The sequence below is a fragment of the Oncorhynchus nerka genome, linkage group LG9a (genome assembly GCF_034236695.1).
Source record: "Oncorhynchus nerka isolate Pitt River linkage group LG9a, Oner_Uvic_2.0, whole genome shotgun sequence".
Lineage (NCBI taxonomy): Eukaryota > Metazoa > Chordata > Actinopteri > Salmoniformes > Salmonidae > Oncorhynchus > Oncorhynchus nerka.
The window spans coordinates 54,040,281-54,056,222 of NC_088404.1; the positions used below are offsets into that span (position 1 = coordinate 54,040,281).

Consider the following 15,942-nt stretch of genomic DNA (forward strand, 5'->3'; position numbering starts at 1 on the left):
GGCAGGGAATTTACTCTCCTCCCCTCTCTCTAAAACCTGACTCTGCAGTACCCCTGCCCCTGACACAGCTCCCCAATAATAACCATGGTGATTATATATATATTTTTTTATTTAACCTTTATTTAGTCAGTTAAAAAACAAATTCTTATTCACAGTGACAGCCTTAATTCACGTTAACCTAGTGGGTTAACTGCCTTATTCAGGGACAGAACGACAGATTCTCACCTTGTCAGCACGGGGATTCGATCCAGCAACCTTTCGGTTATTGGCCCGATGCTCTAACCACTAAGCTACCTGCAGCCCCAAAAGATAAAGCAATGAAGAATGTGGAGGCTATGGGATGCCTGTCAAGCCCCTGGATACCACGCAGAAATGTCAACCACCATCACAGGACTAAGAAATGTTGGTGTGTCTATAACATGTCTACTGTAGCAAAGTGGGGCTCATCTTCAATGCAATGAATTCAAATCGCAGTCTCAAACCCTTAGTATCGTGTTTCACAGCTCATTTTATGTGACAAAGATGAATGAAGTAAGTAAGGATTACTATCATTATTCCAAGGCAACAGGTACAGGGATTATGTCTAACGTTCAAGGTGAATGAGGTAATAGACTTCTTCCAACATTAAAGAAATGCATCCTTACCTCCATCCTCATTTCATTTAATCACAGACCTGAAAAGGCTGGATTGGTGACAGCAATAGGGGGATACTACAAACGTCTCGTGTCTCGTCGTTCCCGTATACCCTAATCGTTCATAGATCAGTGAGGTCCTGAAGGAAGTGAGGGAGGAAGGATGTTTTTTCAAAAGCATTTGAACAGGACCCAAGTCTCCATAGAGTACCTGGCCAGTCACCTCGCCTCGCACCAGAGTGCTATTACCGTACCCTAGAATTCAGGCACGTGCACAGACAACGTTTCCAGTCTCCAGAATGTCCTTTTCGGTGTTAGTATAATGTCCCCAAAAATGTATACTTTTTTTGTTGTTGTTGTCATTGTTGTTGTTCTGAACCCAATGCCAGCAAATGGTCGCAAAATTCTCATCGCATTGGCGCGGAAAGGCGGGCACGCATATCCAGATCAGTGACCAGAAAGAACTTGTTCAATTTCCTCCAGTTTTGCCTGGCAAAACAGAGTAGGCCGACGTTTTGAAAATCCATCACTGTTTTTGCCTGTAATGACAGGCTACATTTGCACAGCGATTGTGCGTGCGTGGTCGCGAGTTTTGTAGCACTCCTTTATGGGGGGTGGCGGGTCAAAGTTTGGGATACATGGGATACATGGGATACATGAGATACATGAGATACATGGGATACATGAGATACATGAGATACATGGGATACATGGGATACATGAGATACATGGGATACATGGGATACATGAGATACATGGGATACATGGGATACATGAGATACATGAGATACATGGGATACATGGGATACATGAGATACATGGGATACATGGGATACATGGGATACATGAGATACATGGGATACATGGGATACATGAGATACATGGGATACATGGGATACATGAGATACATGGGATACATGGGATACATGAGATACATGGGATACATGAGATACATGGGATACATGGGATACATGGGATACATGAGATACATGAGATACATGGGATACATGAGATACATGGGATACATGGGATACATGAGATACATGGGATACATGGGATACATGGGATACATGAGATACATGGGATACATGAGATACATGGGATACATGGGATACATGGGATACATGGGATACATGAGATACATGGGATACATGAGATACATGGGATACATGGGATACATGAGATACAAGGGATACATGAGGATACATGGGATACATGGCATACATGAGAGTGGCAAGAAATGGAGCTAGGTATAGTAATGGTAGGCCACAGTATTTCTGACAATCTTCTCTTTTGACTGGAATTTTTAAAAAGTCCTTGGTTAATAAGTGCAGCATTTCTTTCAGTTGAAAATAATTGAGCAAAATACTTTACTCATCGGTCAACATGTCCATTTTCATGGTTTCAGGATTTGTTTCGTTTGATAACATCCCCCCCCCCCCCTCAACAGGTTTGTGCAAGGCCCTGATATAATTATATAACTTCATTTAATAGGATCTCTGTGTACTCTACCTATTAATGAAGTATCATCTTATTTATATGAACATGAATTCTTGTCAATTGGTGTTAGAACATGGCCTGGTCCCAGATCTGTTTATGCTATCTTGCCAACACCTATGTCATGACCATTGTTTGGCGTGACAAAGAAAGGAGGTGGCAAGATGCCACAAACAGATCTGGGACCAGGCTAGTTCGAATAAGACCCATGTATTCCAATGCCGTAGTGTGTGATGTCACACGACCCAGGTTTGACTGACCTCTGACCTCTGCAGAGAACTGGGCGGAGTGACGCGTCACAAATAGCTGCAGCTGCTGGTCCAGATCACATGACTTGAGGCTGATGTCCCAGGAGCGAATCCCTGGTGAAACAACACAGAACAAGAGGGCAAAATATGTTACATTAAAGGATAAGTTCTGTATTTTAGACCTTACTGTTATAAGTTCCTTACCCTGACAGTAGTCTATGGGTCCGAAGGAACCATAGTTTCTTTAAACAGCCACTACTAGCTTCTGTGGAAGGGATAGGGGCAAACGTACAATAGTGGCCCATAGACTACATGCAGGGCTAAGAAACATATAACATTAATTTATACTTCCCCTTTAATGGATTTCTTATTAACTGCAGATCCGTATATCATTCAATAATGTATGAGGGGACTGAGCAAGAGAAATATGAAAACAACCAACGTCTCTGAAATCTCTGTAACATTCATATTTTTAATATTTCAGTGCACAAATTTTTTTTTCTCCATTTCATGAGAGACTTTCTCCAAAACTTAATTTAACCCTGACTGATACTGTATCTAATTGAAATGAATAAAAGTTGGTCCAGACAAACATGATGTTTTCTATCTATGTATTTTGTATGAATGTACTGGACTAGAACATATGGTAATTTAGTTAAGGAACAGTTTTTCCTAAAAAAAAATATTAAATCTGATTTACACATTTTCATCAATAATTATGACATCACAATAACATGACATGATAAGGTGTCATATGCTTATGACAAGCCTTACACTACATTAGAACTGCATCATAAAGCATTCTATGTGGATTCAAACTAAAGTGTTGCCAGAACAGGCACACTGATGAAGAGCAGTGAGTTCAGTACAAGCAAAACTGATTCTCAATAATGTTCCCGTCAACACCCTCGTTCCACTAGGGAGAGCCTTTGTCAGATCGGATTCAGGCTAAGATTCTCTGAAGTTCAGAGAGAAGCCTGCGTCAGATCTCATTCAACAGGGCATAAACCGCAGGAGAAGTCTGTCTCTGATCCTATTCACTGGTAGGGAAAGGAGTCTGGGATAGGAGATTAATATAATTTACTTTCATCCACCCCCTCATCCTCCCCTTCATATCTCCCCATGTCTCAAAAATAATATGTACAGTACTCTGTATATGTCAGGTCGTTGTTTTCCAGGTTCTGTTTTGCTTCACTGAGAGAGAGAAACGTTCCTTCCCCCACTGCAGACAACTGTGGTCTATTCTCTGAAGTGCTGTGTCACTGATACTAATTCTGGTAAAGGGCTCAATGCTCCTCGCTCAATTAGGTATTTTGTGTTTGGACTGACAAAACACTTCACAAAGAGGTGACAGTGACATCCGTCATTATGACAGCCATTTTGACATGTTTTGACCAATGATGTATACAAACTCTGGATTGCTGATGTATTGGCCAATGTAACAGGATTCTTCCGTCGAAGGAAAGGAGGACCAAAATGTAGCGTGGTTATAATTCATGTTTTTTTAATAAGAAAAACTATACATGAAATAAACTACAAAAACATGAAAACCCAAAACAGTCCTGTGTGGTACAAACACTGACACAGGAGACAACCACCCACAAAATACCCAAAGAATATGGCTGGCTAAATATGGTTCCCAATGAGAGACAACGATAAACACCTGCCTCTGATTGAGAACCACTCTAGGCAACCATAGACTTTCCTAGACAACTCTACTAAACACAACCCCATAAATCTAATAAACCCCTAGACAAGACACATAAATCACCCATGTCACACCCTGGCCTGACCAAAATAATAAAGAAAACACAGAATACTAATGCCAGGGCGTGACAGCCAATGAAAGGCTTTGAAGCCACCGGTCGGCCATATTGGTACTCCCCAGAAGAAGGATAAAATAACATGTATTTAAATATTTTTGTTGTTGTAGTGGGGACAGTAACATTAGTACTTTAGTACATTAGCACTTACAAAATTGTACTTTAAGGAAATTATTATTATTATTTGTATGTTTAGATCACATAATATAATTTAAAAGTATGCATTAAGGTGTTCCGTAATAGAAAATATATGTGACAAAAACAAATGTAGACATTAGTACATTTAATATAGCTTCCAAAATATATTTTACAATGGTGCCACGATGGAGGAGCGGTGGATTTTAAACTTCGCCACCTGTCAGTCATCTAGTGTATATATAAATCATTGGTTTTGATTTCCTCAACTGGTGGAAGGTGAGATAAGATAGTGTGTATCCATCTTTCAATACCTGACTCCCCACTGACCACAAACTGGTTAAATCAACGCTTTGTTTATATGTAAATTTGTCAATGTACAGTATTGTGACATGGAATCTATGTGGAAAATACATTGGATTTGAAAAAACTGATCAACTGTTGTTTTCAGGATAACATTTTAACCACAGGATTATGTCATCATGGTAACCAATTTTCAACATAGACAACCCTTGTATAAAATAAGTTGAATTTGTACCTTTGAAACAACGTCAAATCTTCAACGTAATATCCACTATCAGAAAAAAAACAGTATGCTGGGAAACGCCTCCTACTGGAGAGTGGATCTGTCTACAGCTGTCCCTTCGGCATGGCCGGCCCGCTCATTAGGCTGGATTAGGTGGCCTCCTGTGGGGGCAGACTTACGAGGGCGGTATTTTCTGAGCTAAACTGAGCTAAACTGACCAAGACGTATAACACATAAAACCTCACATAATTCGGCCCCAAAACAATGACAATATTTCTCTCAACCAGTGGCAAAAGGTATTTTTTTTAGGTGAGCGTCGATGCCGCCCTGTGATAAGCAGTACCCACTCTGTCAAAGGCAGGGGCGCAAAATATTTTGCTTGTCCATTCACAGCGTGCCTCTCCAGGGTGCTGTTGGAGAGACGCATCGCTGCGGCATTCCACCAACGTTCCGTCAAAAACACCATGTAACATAAATCATGTAGCAGATATAGGATATGGTAGAAAGAGTATGCGGGGCCTCCCGAGTGGTGCAGTGGTCTAAGGCACTGCATCGCAGTGCTAGCTGTGCTACTAGAGATTCTGGGTTCGAGTCCAGACTCTGTCACAGTGACCCGGGAGACGCATGTGGCGGTGCACAATTGGCCCAGCGTCGTCCGGGTTAGGGGAGGGTTTGGCCGGCAGGGATGTCCTTGTCCCGCTTACATGGTTACCAGGTGTACATTGTTTCCTCCGACACATTGGTGCGGCTGGCTCCCGGGTTAAGTGGGCATTGTGTCAAGAAGCAGTGTGGCTTGGTTGGGTTGTGTTTCGGAGGACGCACGGCTCTTGACCTTTGCCTCTCCCGAGTCCGTACGGGAGTTGCAGCGATGAGACAAGACTGTAACTACCAATTGGATACCACGAAACAGGGGAGAAAAAGGGCAACAAAAAAAAGTTTAAATAAAAGAAAGACTATGTAGCCTACAGGACACTTTTTACATCTTGCAGGTTTCTCAGATCAAATAGCCTCATCTAAACGGCGCACAATCAAATAAAAAAATGCACTGTCATGTTAACAAACAACACGTCCTAAAAACAGGACAGGTCAAAGTCAAATCTACAATATGGAACGGACAATCAGTCACAACTGTTGTCCGGGAGTTTCACCCAATTGTCCTGATCAGTGATTTCAAGTTTGTACCTGTCCATTTTTGACCAGCTGATCACAGCGAAAAGGAAAGTGCTTCTGCATTTCCCTCTGTGTACACACATTTCAAATGGGCTTACGATAGCTCCTAGTAAAGTTGGGTAACTGATATTCAGAGCTTAATTAGCCAAATTGATTAGTCACAGGAATCAGGACTAATGAAGCCAATGCAACGGCCTGTTTTCCAAATAGTGGGCCTACCACATGGATGGGCATTCCTAAAATTCCATTGCAGACAGATATAGTAGGCTATACCTCAGTAAGCACGAACCAACGGTTTTTGGTCATCTATTTTTGGTCCTTTCCAGACCATTCAGAACCTAAATTGAACGTCCGGAAAATACATATTTTAGACATGTTTTCAATGTCATTTTGCTTACTAGGACTATTCTAGCGTTGCAGGGCATATTTCTGTTGGTCTCGCCTAGGGCCGAGGAACGGCTAGGACCGGCCCTGCCCTTTGGTCTCCAATCCAGGCTTTTAACCAAGACCTGCTTAGCTTTGATACTGTATTTGTCACTGACTATTACCAACGTGCAAACCATGAGAAGGATTGTTGAAAACTCTCCACTTAATAGATTCACTGTTGCTATCAAAGTAATTCCAAAGGACCGGTTCAACAGCGCAAATGAAATGTAACCATACTTCATCAAACATATATCATCACGGTTGTTATTCAGCAGAGGATTCAATTAAAAATAGAAAATACATATAGGCTTAGGGTCTCAAGCTCAGTGGTATAAAGTACTTAAGTAAGAAATACTTTAAAGTATTACTAAAGTAGTTTTTTGGGGGTATCTGTATTTTACTATTTATATTTTTGACAACTTTACCTCTACTTCACTTACATTCCTAAAAAAAATAAGTATGTACTTTTTACTCTATACATTTTCCCTGGCATCAAAAAATTACATTTTGAATGCTTAGCAGGAAAATACATTTTTCAAATTCATGCTCTTATCCCTGGTCATCCCTACTGCCTCTGATCTGGCGGACTCACTAAACACACACGCTTTGTTTGTAAATTATGTCTGAGTGTTGGAGTGTGCCCCTGGCTTTTCGTCAATAAAAAAACAAGAAAATGTTGCCAGTCTGGTTTGCTTAATATAAGGAATTTGAAATTATTCATACTTTTAGTTCTGTTTTTAATACTTACGTATGTTTTAGCAATTACATTTACTTTTGATACTTAAGTATATTTCAAACCAAATACTTTTAGACTTTTACTCATGTAGTATTTTACTGGGTGACTTTCACTTTTACTTGAGTCATTTTCTATTAAGGTACCTTTACTTTTACTCAAGAATTACAATTGGGTACTTTTTCCACCACTGTTCAAGCTTTGATCTACGTGTTAATAATAAATATGTTGTTCTATCTCAACCAAAAAATATAAGTACAAAAAATAGGATTAAATCAAATCAGCCTGTATTTAAAGTGCATTTAAAGTTTGATTAGATTTACTCTTATTCTTTAACTTTTTTGGTTGAAATGCAGACGTCAATCAAACATCAATGATTCATTTGTAGACAAACTAGAATTAAAGCCAGACTCAGTGGCACAGATGGAACTATCCAAGCAGAAGATGCATCTCCTTCAAATGTTGATATTCGGTTGCGTTGACAACCAAAACACAATTCAACATGACTTTTGTAAGACAGTAAATAGCCTAATGTTAAAGGCTAGCTGACAAATGAATGTAACAGTATTCATTCCACTTTAAAATGAGTAACACATCCACATTTTGAGGTTACAGTAACAATAAATGTATTAAGTAATTATAGAATGCGTGCATGTTCACGGGGTCACAGGTCGGTGGAAATCTACACAATGGCTAAAAGAAACGGCATTGATCACTTTGTACTTTAATGTCATCTCAACGAACTGCAATCCAGGCCTGTTGGTTGCGCTACTAGATTAAGCACAGTGATGACACATGAAGTTGTTTCATAAATAAACACAATATCTGACACTGTATCCCCATTTGAACTTTGGTGTGCCTTTGAATGGTTGAAAGCGCAGCGATAACACATTTAGGTGACAACTGAACCAAACATCTGACCTTGATACTCACTTGGAATTTCGTAGTTCTTTTAAACGTTCGAAAGCATAGTGACAACACATTGGGGGATTCAACAAACTTTTGGCTTTCTTTTTGAGTGGGTGATAATAGGTTGGAATCTCATTGATCAACGTATCTACCAAATATTACCCAATTCTCCACGTTGAAATGACGTGGTGTGCCCAATGGGTCATAGAAGGAGGAGTGTGTGTGTGTTTGTGTGATCACTCAATAGTCGTAGGAAAACAGTGTGTTCAATAGTTCAGAAGACCTCTTTGACTAACTTACCCATCACCAACTGAACGACACTGCAGCTCAACAAACTCTGCTCTGATTGGCTCAAACCAATCATAAAACCCCACGGAGCCAATAAGCACCATTAATACTGATTCCCCAAGTGTTACCAAATGAATAATGGAGGACGAGTTCCGCACCCCTGTAAATCTGTGTGTAGGACACACAGTGTGATGCCAAATGTGGTTTAGAAATCCTCTGAGAATGAAGGATAGAGAATGCAAAGTAGCTACTCTGTGTCCGCACTGTGTCTGAGGAGCGGAGCAGGGGGAGAGAAAGCAAGAGGAGAGCTCATTTTCTCAGTTACACTGTCAGGGGTAATTTTCCATGCTGCTGCCTGCCTGTCTCCAGTTTTGGCTAAGCCACTGTGAGCCATGACCGCTAGGCTATATGTCTTCTCCTGACACTTTTTTTGTGTGTGTGTTTTTTTTGTGTGGAATACGCCTGTAGCCTATTTCGTATGCTCCTACAAGAACGTATTGAAAATGTTCCCTGAGGGTCATTCTTGAATTGCTGTGGCATCCGTGGCACTCGCCTTTGAATAAAACTTTTAAAATGACAAATAGTTTTTGTTTATATCTGACCATTTATCAATAATAAAACATAACGCCAGTCCTTTATACTGCCAAACGTTCTGTTTATGCCTTGTTTAAAGTAGCTTGGCTTCTCCCAGTAGTGATGTGTAGAGTTGTAGTGACGTTGTAGTGACGTTGTAGTGACATGTTTTGGGGATTTAGAGATACTGTATCTAGCTATTATTTGGAATGCTAGAGAGTGAACAAAACTATTTAATATATAGATCAATAAAAACAAAGATGGCTCTTCAAATAGCAATTTATTTGAAATAATATACTGTTTTCCCTCAGTTTTATGTCATTGGTGTTACTGCCTTCAAAATCACCCATTTCAAAGGACCTTGAGCATTCCCCAATGGCAAACTGTTATCAGGGAAGGGGTTTATACTAAAGAAAATGATTAGCTAATCACACAATTTTAGTATGTCATACATTTGTGTCTAAATCCAAAGTCTCACTTGGTGTTACTCAATTTAAATGAAGGGAAATAATATTGTGTACAAAATTATTAACCATATTACTTCGGTAAATTACTTTTAAAGGGTTAATGACTTTAGGATTGAGTAACTGTGGCCTCCATTTAAGAAAAGCCTCAATAATCTAAAATGTCTCATTGGTGTTCCCATCATTGGTGTTACTACTCCTGCTTGCGGCACAATGCTATCATAATGGTCCAATTGGATTTCAAGTCATTACGCTATTAGTTGATTGAGAACGGGAAGATGTCTCGTGGGCTTCATAACCACGTCTTTATAACAATTAAATAATGACGAGATGGGAAACGGGAATCAGTTCAACCATTTATTTGAACGTGCGAAGTCCCCCCCCACGGTGCTCTGCGGCACAAACCCAATACACGACAACGCCTCCCCTAATACATGAACTGCCGGGAGATTCTGCTCTTCAAGTTCAAGTATCTAGACGCACGCCCATCTATTGTAGGGTTAAGACGGTCAACCTCACTCTCAACAACGACGTCTTTAGACTGTCGTGTTGACACAGGCGTAGGCACGTGAGTAGCCTGTGTCACTGTCTCGTCGTGTTGTTGTGTGGGTGCCGGCTGAGTCAGTGTCCTGAGAACGTGACTGTGAGGCCCCTAGGTAATGACTGCTGGTGTCCGGGTGTCACCCAGTAACAGTTCTGGACTACTCACGACTGGTGGTTTTGTCAGTGTTTCTTTACTCAACAGTAACTGATCTGTGTGCCTTTTCCAGATGACCTCCTCTGCAGTCTGGACAGTGTAGGACACAGGAACAGTCTGAGCAAGGACTGCTGCAGGAACCCACTTTGGTCATTTTGAGGTAGTTCCTAGCTAAGACAGTATCTCCCGGATTGAAAGCTCAGTCCTGAAAGCTCATGACGTTTGACTTGACTCTCCTGTTGACATATCGCCCTGTGTTCTTTGCATTTGGATGTTTGTGTAGATCGAATCTTGTGCATAGATCTCTCTTCATGAGTACCTAAGCAGGTAAAAAAGCTTGGGGGTTGCATGAGGAGTGAGCTGTTCACACATTGGTTCAGTGTCCCTTGACCCTGAGACACTTTTAAGGCATGTTTCATGGTCTGTACAAACCTCTCCTCCAGCTCGTTGGTTGACGTATGATACGGTGCCAACCTGATGTGCTGGACACCATTCACCTATAGGAACGTGGCCATTTCTTGGGACACTAGCTGCGGTCTGTTGTCGCTAATGAGTTGGAGTAGCCGAACCGGCTAAACATGATGGTCTTTTCTGCAGTAGTAGATCTCATGATGACACCCACTGGCCACTTGCTATGAGCAGCCACAACCACGAGAAAGATTTGGTCTAGAAACGGACCTTCAAAGTTGACGTGTATGCGTTGCCATGACTCTCCCGGGCCAATCCCACGGATGAAGAGGTGCAAGTTGAGGTGCGTTGCAAACCTTCTGACATGTGGTACTTGTTTTTGCTTTCTCTAATGCGGCAGCAAACATTTTCACTGATTCCCAATACCCCCAATACACAACTTACACAACAGTACCCAGATGCATTTAAATGAAAACAATTCTAGAAAAACCATTGAATTTTATCCCAAATGCCATGTCCAAATGACACCGCAATTCAAGAAGGACCCATGAACTATATTTTATTAAACAGAAGGAAGCAAAACTAAATGCCCTCATAGCGGTAACTGTCTCAACTACCAATAAACTATCCCCGGTCCCTAAACTATCCCCGGTCCCTAAACTATCCCCGGTCCATAAACTATCCCCGGTCCCTAAACTATCCCCGGTCCATAAACTATCCCCGGTCCATAAACTATCCCCGGTCCATAAACTATCCCCGGTCCCTAAACTACAGGGGGAAATTTTCACGCAGATCCCAAGAACAACTGTGTATCATGTTGGTAAATCAAGTCATATCCAACCATCCTCCAAGCTGCTGTCTCTCATAGTCTACCACACTTACCCTTGATGGGACAGTGATACAATTGGACTACAATGGTAGCGTTCACAATTCAATGGGCCCTTACATCTAATGTCAGCATATACCCACCAACTATGGCTAACCAACAGTTGACATGGCATTGTTAGTCATTTTCGCTTGTTGTTGTCGGCCTGCTGTAAAGCCCATGAGCAATAGGCAGTTGGCCGGTGAACTCTGCAAATGGTCGGCCACTCATGGCCACCGTGTCTGATCAACCACCAAGCTGCTCCAGGCATTATACCTAAAGTGGACATTGCCATTGGCTGCATGGAGTCGCATTAAGAGAAATCCCATGCAGCCTTGTTTAGAAGTTCGAACACTGGAATGTGAGATGTAATCTACACCTCGATTATGATAGAAATCCTCATTATTTCGTTGAACGGTTTTCTACATTGCCAATACTTTCTCACTTTCTGAACTTCTAACGCGAGTGGGGCAGGTGTAGCTTCATGACAATGATCTCAAGCGCAGCTGCTCACTGATTTGACGGCTTCAACACAGTTCCACCTCCGACAATACCAAAACATCTGCAATGCTGGTGTCTGCTATCGCCGGTTAATGCTTGATCTGATTGAATCTAGGCCTAGGACTAAATTATATTGTGATCAGAGGGTATTGTCTGCAGAGGTTTGTCAGTAGGGTCATCATTCAGACCTTGATCAGAGGACTAAACCCAACTGGAGACCAGTAGTCTGATCCAAGGCAACATAAAATGGCCACTCATCTCCATCAAGGGCAGCCTACCAAGTATTGACGTCACTTTCAGACTACAAGAGAACGGAGAGGTCAAGTCTTTTACAGGATAAAAGTCCAATGGAACTAGCAGGGAGGGTTGCCTAACTCATTCTGCATTCAACAATGACACGACGATTTCTGTTGCTTTTCCAAAACCACGAGAAGTTGGCATGAATGGAAACAGACCGGAATCCAGGCTATTTTGATAGCACTCCGTATGAAAAACAATATGATGATGACGACGATCTCTCATATCCTGAGAAAAAGTGTCATGATGTGAAAGGTCCTTGGTAATGACGGCAATGAGGCGGTTGCCATGGTGCCAGCCAGGCACTTAATAGGGTGATTCATCATTAGCCGTCTCTGGCGGAGGAGAGCTGGCAGCCACGCTCAAATTGCTGCTGACCAGCAAACTCCTGTGAAAACACCTAGCATCTTTCACACCACGAGTCTGTGTCAAATGGCACCATGTTCCCGATACAGTGCACTACTTTTGACCAGAGCCCTGTGGGCCCTGGTCAAAAGTAGTGCAATATGAAGGCAAGTGTATAGGGTGCCATTTGGGACATAACCCACTGTGTTAAGAAACATTGGATGACACCCTCCATTTGTACCCAACTTTCCATTATCCAAATGGCAGCCCGTTAGCCTTTTAGCTCACACTGAAGATTTTCCCATAGGTGCAACACTTGGCATGGTCCCTGGGCTTCCTTGATAAAGAGAGAACCTGACAGACAACAACATTACTGTATTTAACCGAACATCCTTCTGAATGTTTCAGTGCTATGGATGCCTCATTATTCATGAGGATAACACACCAGCAGCTCGGCAAGGTGCTTTTCTAACAAGGCAAACCAGTTATTCTAAGCATTTTCCCACCTCATGGTCAATTCGTTACTGTTTGTGTATCACACCATTGCTGAGAATGTGCGCAACTTTTTCCCCCCTTCCCGTAGTGGGCCCTCTAATGGCAGACTACATGGGCTATAGAAAAAACCTGTACCTCTTATATGGTAGGCTATTCAAAACAAGCATGAATTATCTGGGAAGCAATTATTATTCCATATGTTTGTGTCCCTATTTTGAAAAACGAATAAATATGTACTCAATTGTCTTTTTTGTAACCAAATAATTAGATAATCCGTAATTTATTAAACGCTTGTGAAACGTTCAAGACAAAACAGGTGCACTTCCAGCAAACCAGAAGTCTGTATTGCACAAAAGGTTCCAGTAAAAAGTGGCGTATGGGCATTTCGTTGAACTGATGATTCAATATTCCCGATGCGTCATTTCCTTAAAAGGAAACCGTCCAAGCATTTTTAATATCTTCCAATTGTATTTTCTACGTTCCAATATTTTCTATGATATTATATATATATATATATTTATTAGAGGACGTTATGCATGCTGGAATGACAGAATTAGTATGTAAAAAGTGAGACTCGGTGACTCGGGACTACTCACCCCGCTCAACTTGGTCTCTAGCGCGTTGCAGCTGGTGGTCTGTCGCTATCTCTCCTATCACTATAAGCATGTAGTAGTTCCCTTGGTTGAAAGGGGGTCCTTGGCGCCGCTGCTCTCCAAGGTCCTGAATTCGCTTCTCGAACCCTAGTTGCGTGCTGCTCTCGTCCTCCTGCACTGCCGAGAGCTCACCTCGAGCAGGGATCTCCATGGCAACAATCCCGAGAGCAGACGCCTGGGACGGGTCTATCTCCATGACAACTTCCAGGAGCACGGTGTGTGCAGGGGCAAAGGTAGGGGAGGGCTCGCGGGGGTATCATAACGTTCACTTTTGGAGCTGTTTACTTCCATTTGATTGGTCGAAACGCCCATGCAGCAGGGTGATGTCACATATTGAGTCATTGGGCATGTCCAAGGGGAGTACCTTGATTTTAGAACCCCACCCCAAAGTACGATTACGTTTAATTCTCAAAGGTACCAATGGGCTGACATCTGCAGCATCTCAAAGTTTATTTTCAGTAGCCTATATTGTCCACTCTGAGAACAAAACACACACACACACACACACACACACACACACACACACACACACACACACACACACACACACACACACACAAATACACATGAACATGCGCACACACACAAACACACACATCAAATAGCATTTTAGCAGTTTGTCAAAGTGTGTTTGTGTTAGTCTCTGCCCAAGATGGCAGATTAAGGTGCCTGTATAGTACCAGTGTAATTCCAAAGCCACAGCAAACTGCTGACTCCCCTGCTGAAATTTGCAAATTTCTCAGACATTTTGGCGATGCCAGCTCATGCCAGGCTCAGACTGGCATTAACGCAGATGGCTTGCTGCAATGCTGCCTCAGAGATCCGCCCATTGTATGTTTTTCTGGATCTGTCAGACAAGGTAGGATTAATTATAAACATTGACAAAAATGCTGAGAAAGACTCTAAGCCTTTTTTTTTTTTGGTATGTTGTCAACATCAAAGTTTTCCCCAAAAATTGAGGGATGTTAAAATAAAAAAGCCTTAGTCATCGTGATACGACTCAACAACACTAATGCAACTTGTCAGATTAAAAGTCTATGTGGTATGTGGTAAATAAAAATGCAACTATGTAATATGTAAGGAAGTTCTTTTTCTGCTCTAGATGACTTTGCACCCCGTTTCCAATTTCTGATTTGTTCAATGTACTAACCCAGGCAATCTTGCACAGTGGATGAGCTAGGCCTAAAATTATCAGTGGAAAATTAAGTCATCAATTGCTATTTCCCATTCAGGCCATGCAGTGAGTTCAATGTAAAGGCCAGTCTTGAAATAGTCTCTTTATTCTCTGCCCAATTCAGCTTTTCTCCTTGTTAAGCTTGGTTCTGTCCAATATGGCACCCTATTCCCTATATAGTCTACTACTTATGACCTGGGCCCATAAAGCTCTGCTCAAAAGTAGTGCATTATGTAAGGAATAGAGTGGCATTTGGGACACTGCCCTTGTCCCTGCTGTTCACACATCTAAATATATACCAGAGGGAGTTGCAGCAGAAACCATCACGATGATAACATGACCCTTTTATGAAGGTTGATGCAATTGGGTTAAAAGACTGCAGTTCCAATATTCCAATGGGCTATTATATTTCAGGTTATTTTGGGGGGTAATTAACTGTGTGCAAGTGTGTGTGCACACACGTGTGTGTAACAGAGAGACAGACAGACAGACATACAGACAGAGAAGGAAGTTCAGCATTACAGCGTGATTGAAATGTAAAAGCAATGTTCCCTTTAAATTGCTATAGCGCAATCTGTAATGCTTAATTTAACAGGTTTCAATCCAACCTTTTTTTTTCCAGCAAAGTACATGTTGGATAAAACATGTCAAATTTTCTCGGTAAACTTTCCAAATTTAGACCAAAATAAATATTCTAGACAAGCTGGGATATTGTGTATGTAAAATCAATAATGCAAAAAATGGCAGAGGAAACGTTTTTCTGCGCAAATATTCATATAATAACCATCGAAGTAAACTTGGGAGTCATGCGATGAGTCTCTGTGGTCCTCCTACTATGACTCGGGAAAGCATGCAGTTTATTAGGCTACAGATGAAATGAATTATGATGAACTTCACAGCGTAGTGAAAATGAAAGGTGATGAGGTTGATGCTCCTTTCCAATAAATATCGAGGGTCTTATTCTGGTGACATGATCGACGCTTGGCTGCCTTTGCTTGGCTGCTGTTTGAGAAACAAAAATAATCTTTCTCTTTTGTCCATAACAATCTCATGATGTAGGCTATACTCTTACTGTCTCTGTGA

General features: G+C 41.5%; 1 protein-coding gene across 1 annotated transcript in view; it reads right to left on the bottom strand.

Annotated features, from left to right (window-relative positions):
• map1ab (microtubule-associated protein 1Ab) overlaps nucleotides 1-14,124 on the bottom strand; it is a 71,575-nt gene extending 57,451 nt beyond the window's left edge. The window contains 2 exon segments of the mRNA XM_029668591.2: nucleotides 2,390-2,491; nucleotides 13,629-14,124. Of these exon segments, the coding sequence (XP_029524451.2) occupies nucleotides 2,390-2,491; nucleotides 13,629-13,881 (355 nt within the window). The 5' untranslated portion in view covers nucleotides 13,882-14,124.
• Between the last annotated feature and the right edge of the window lie 1,818 nt (nucleotides 14,125-15,942).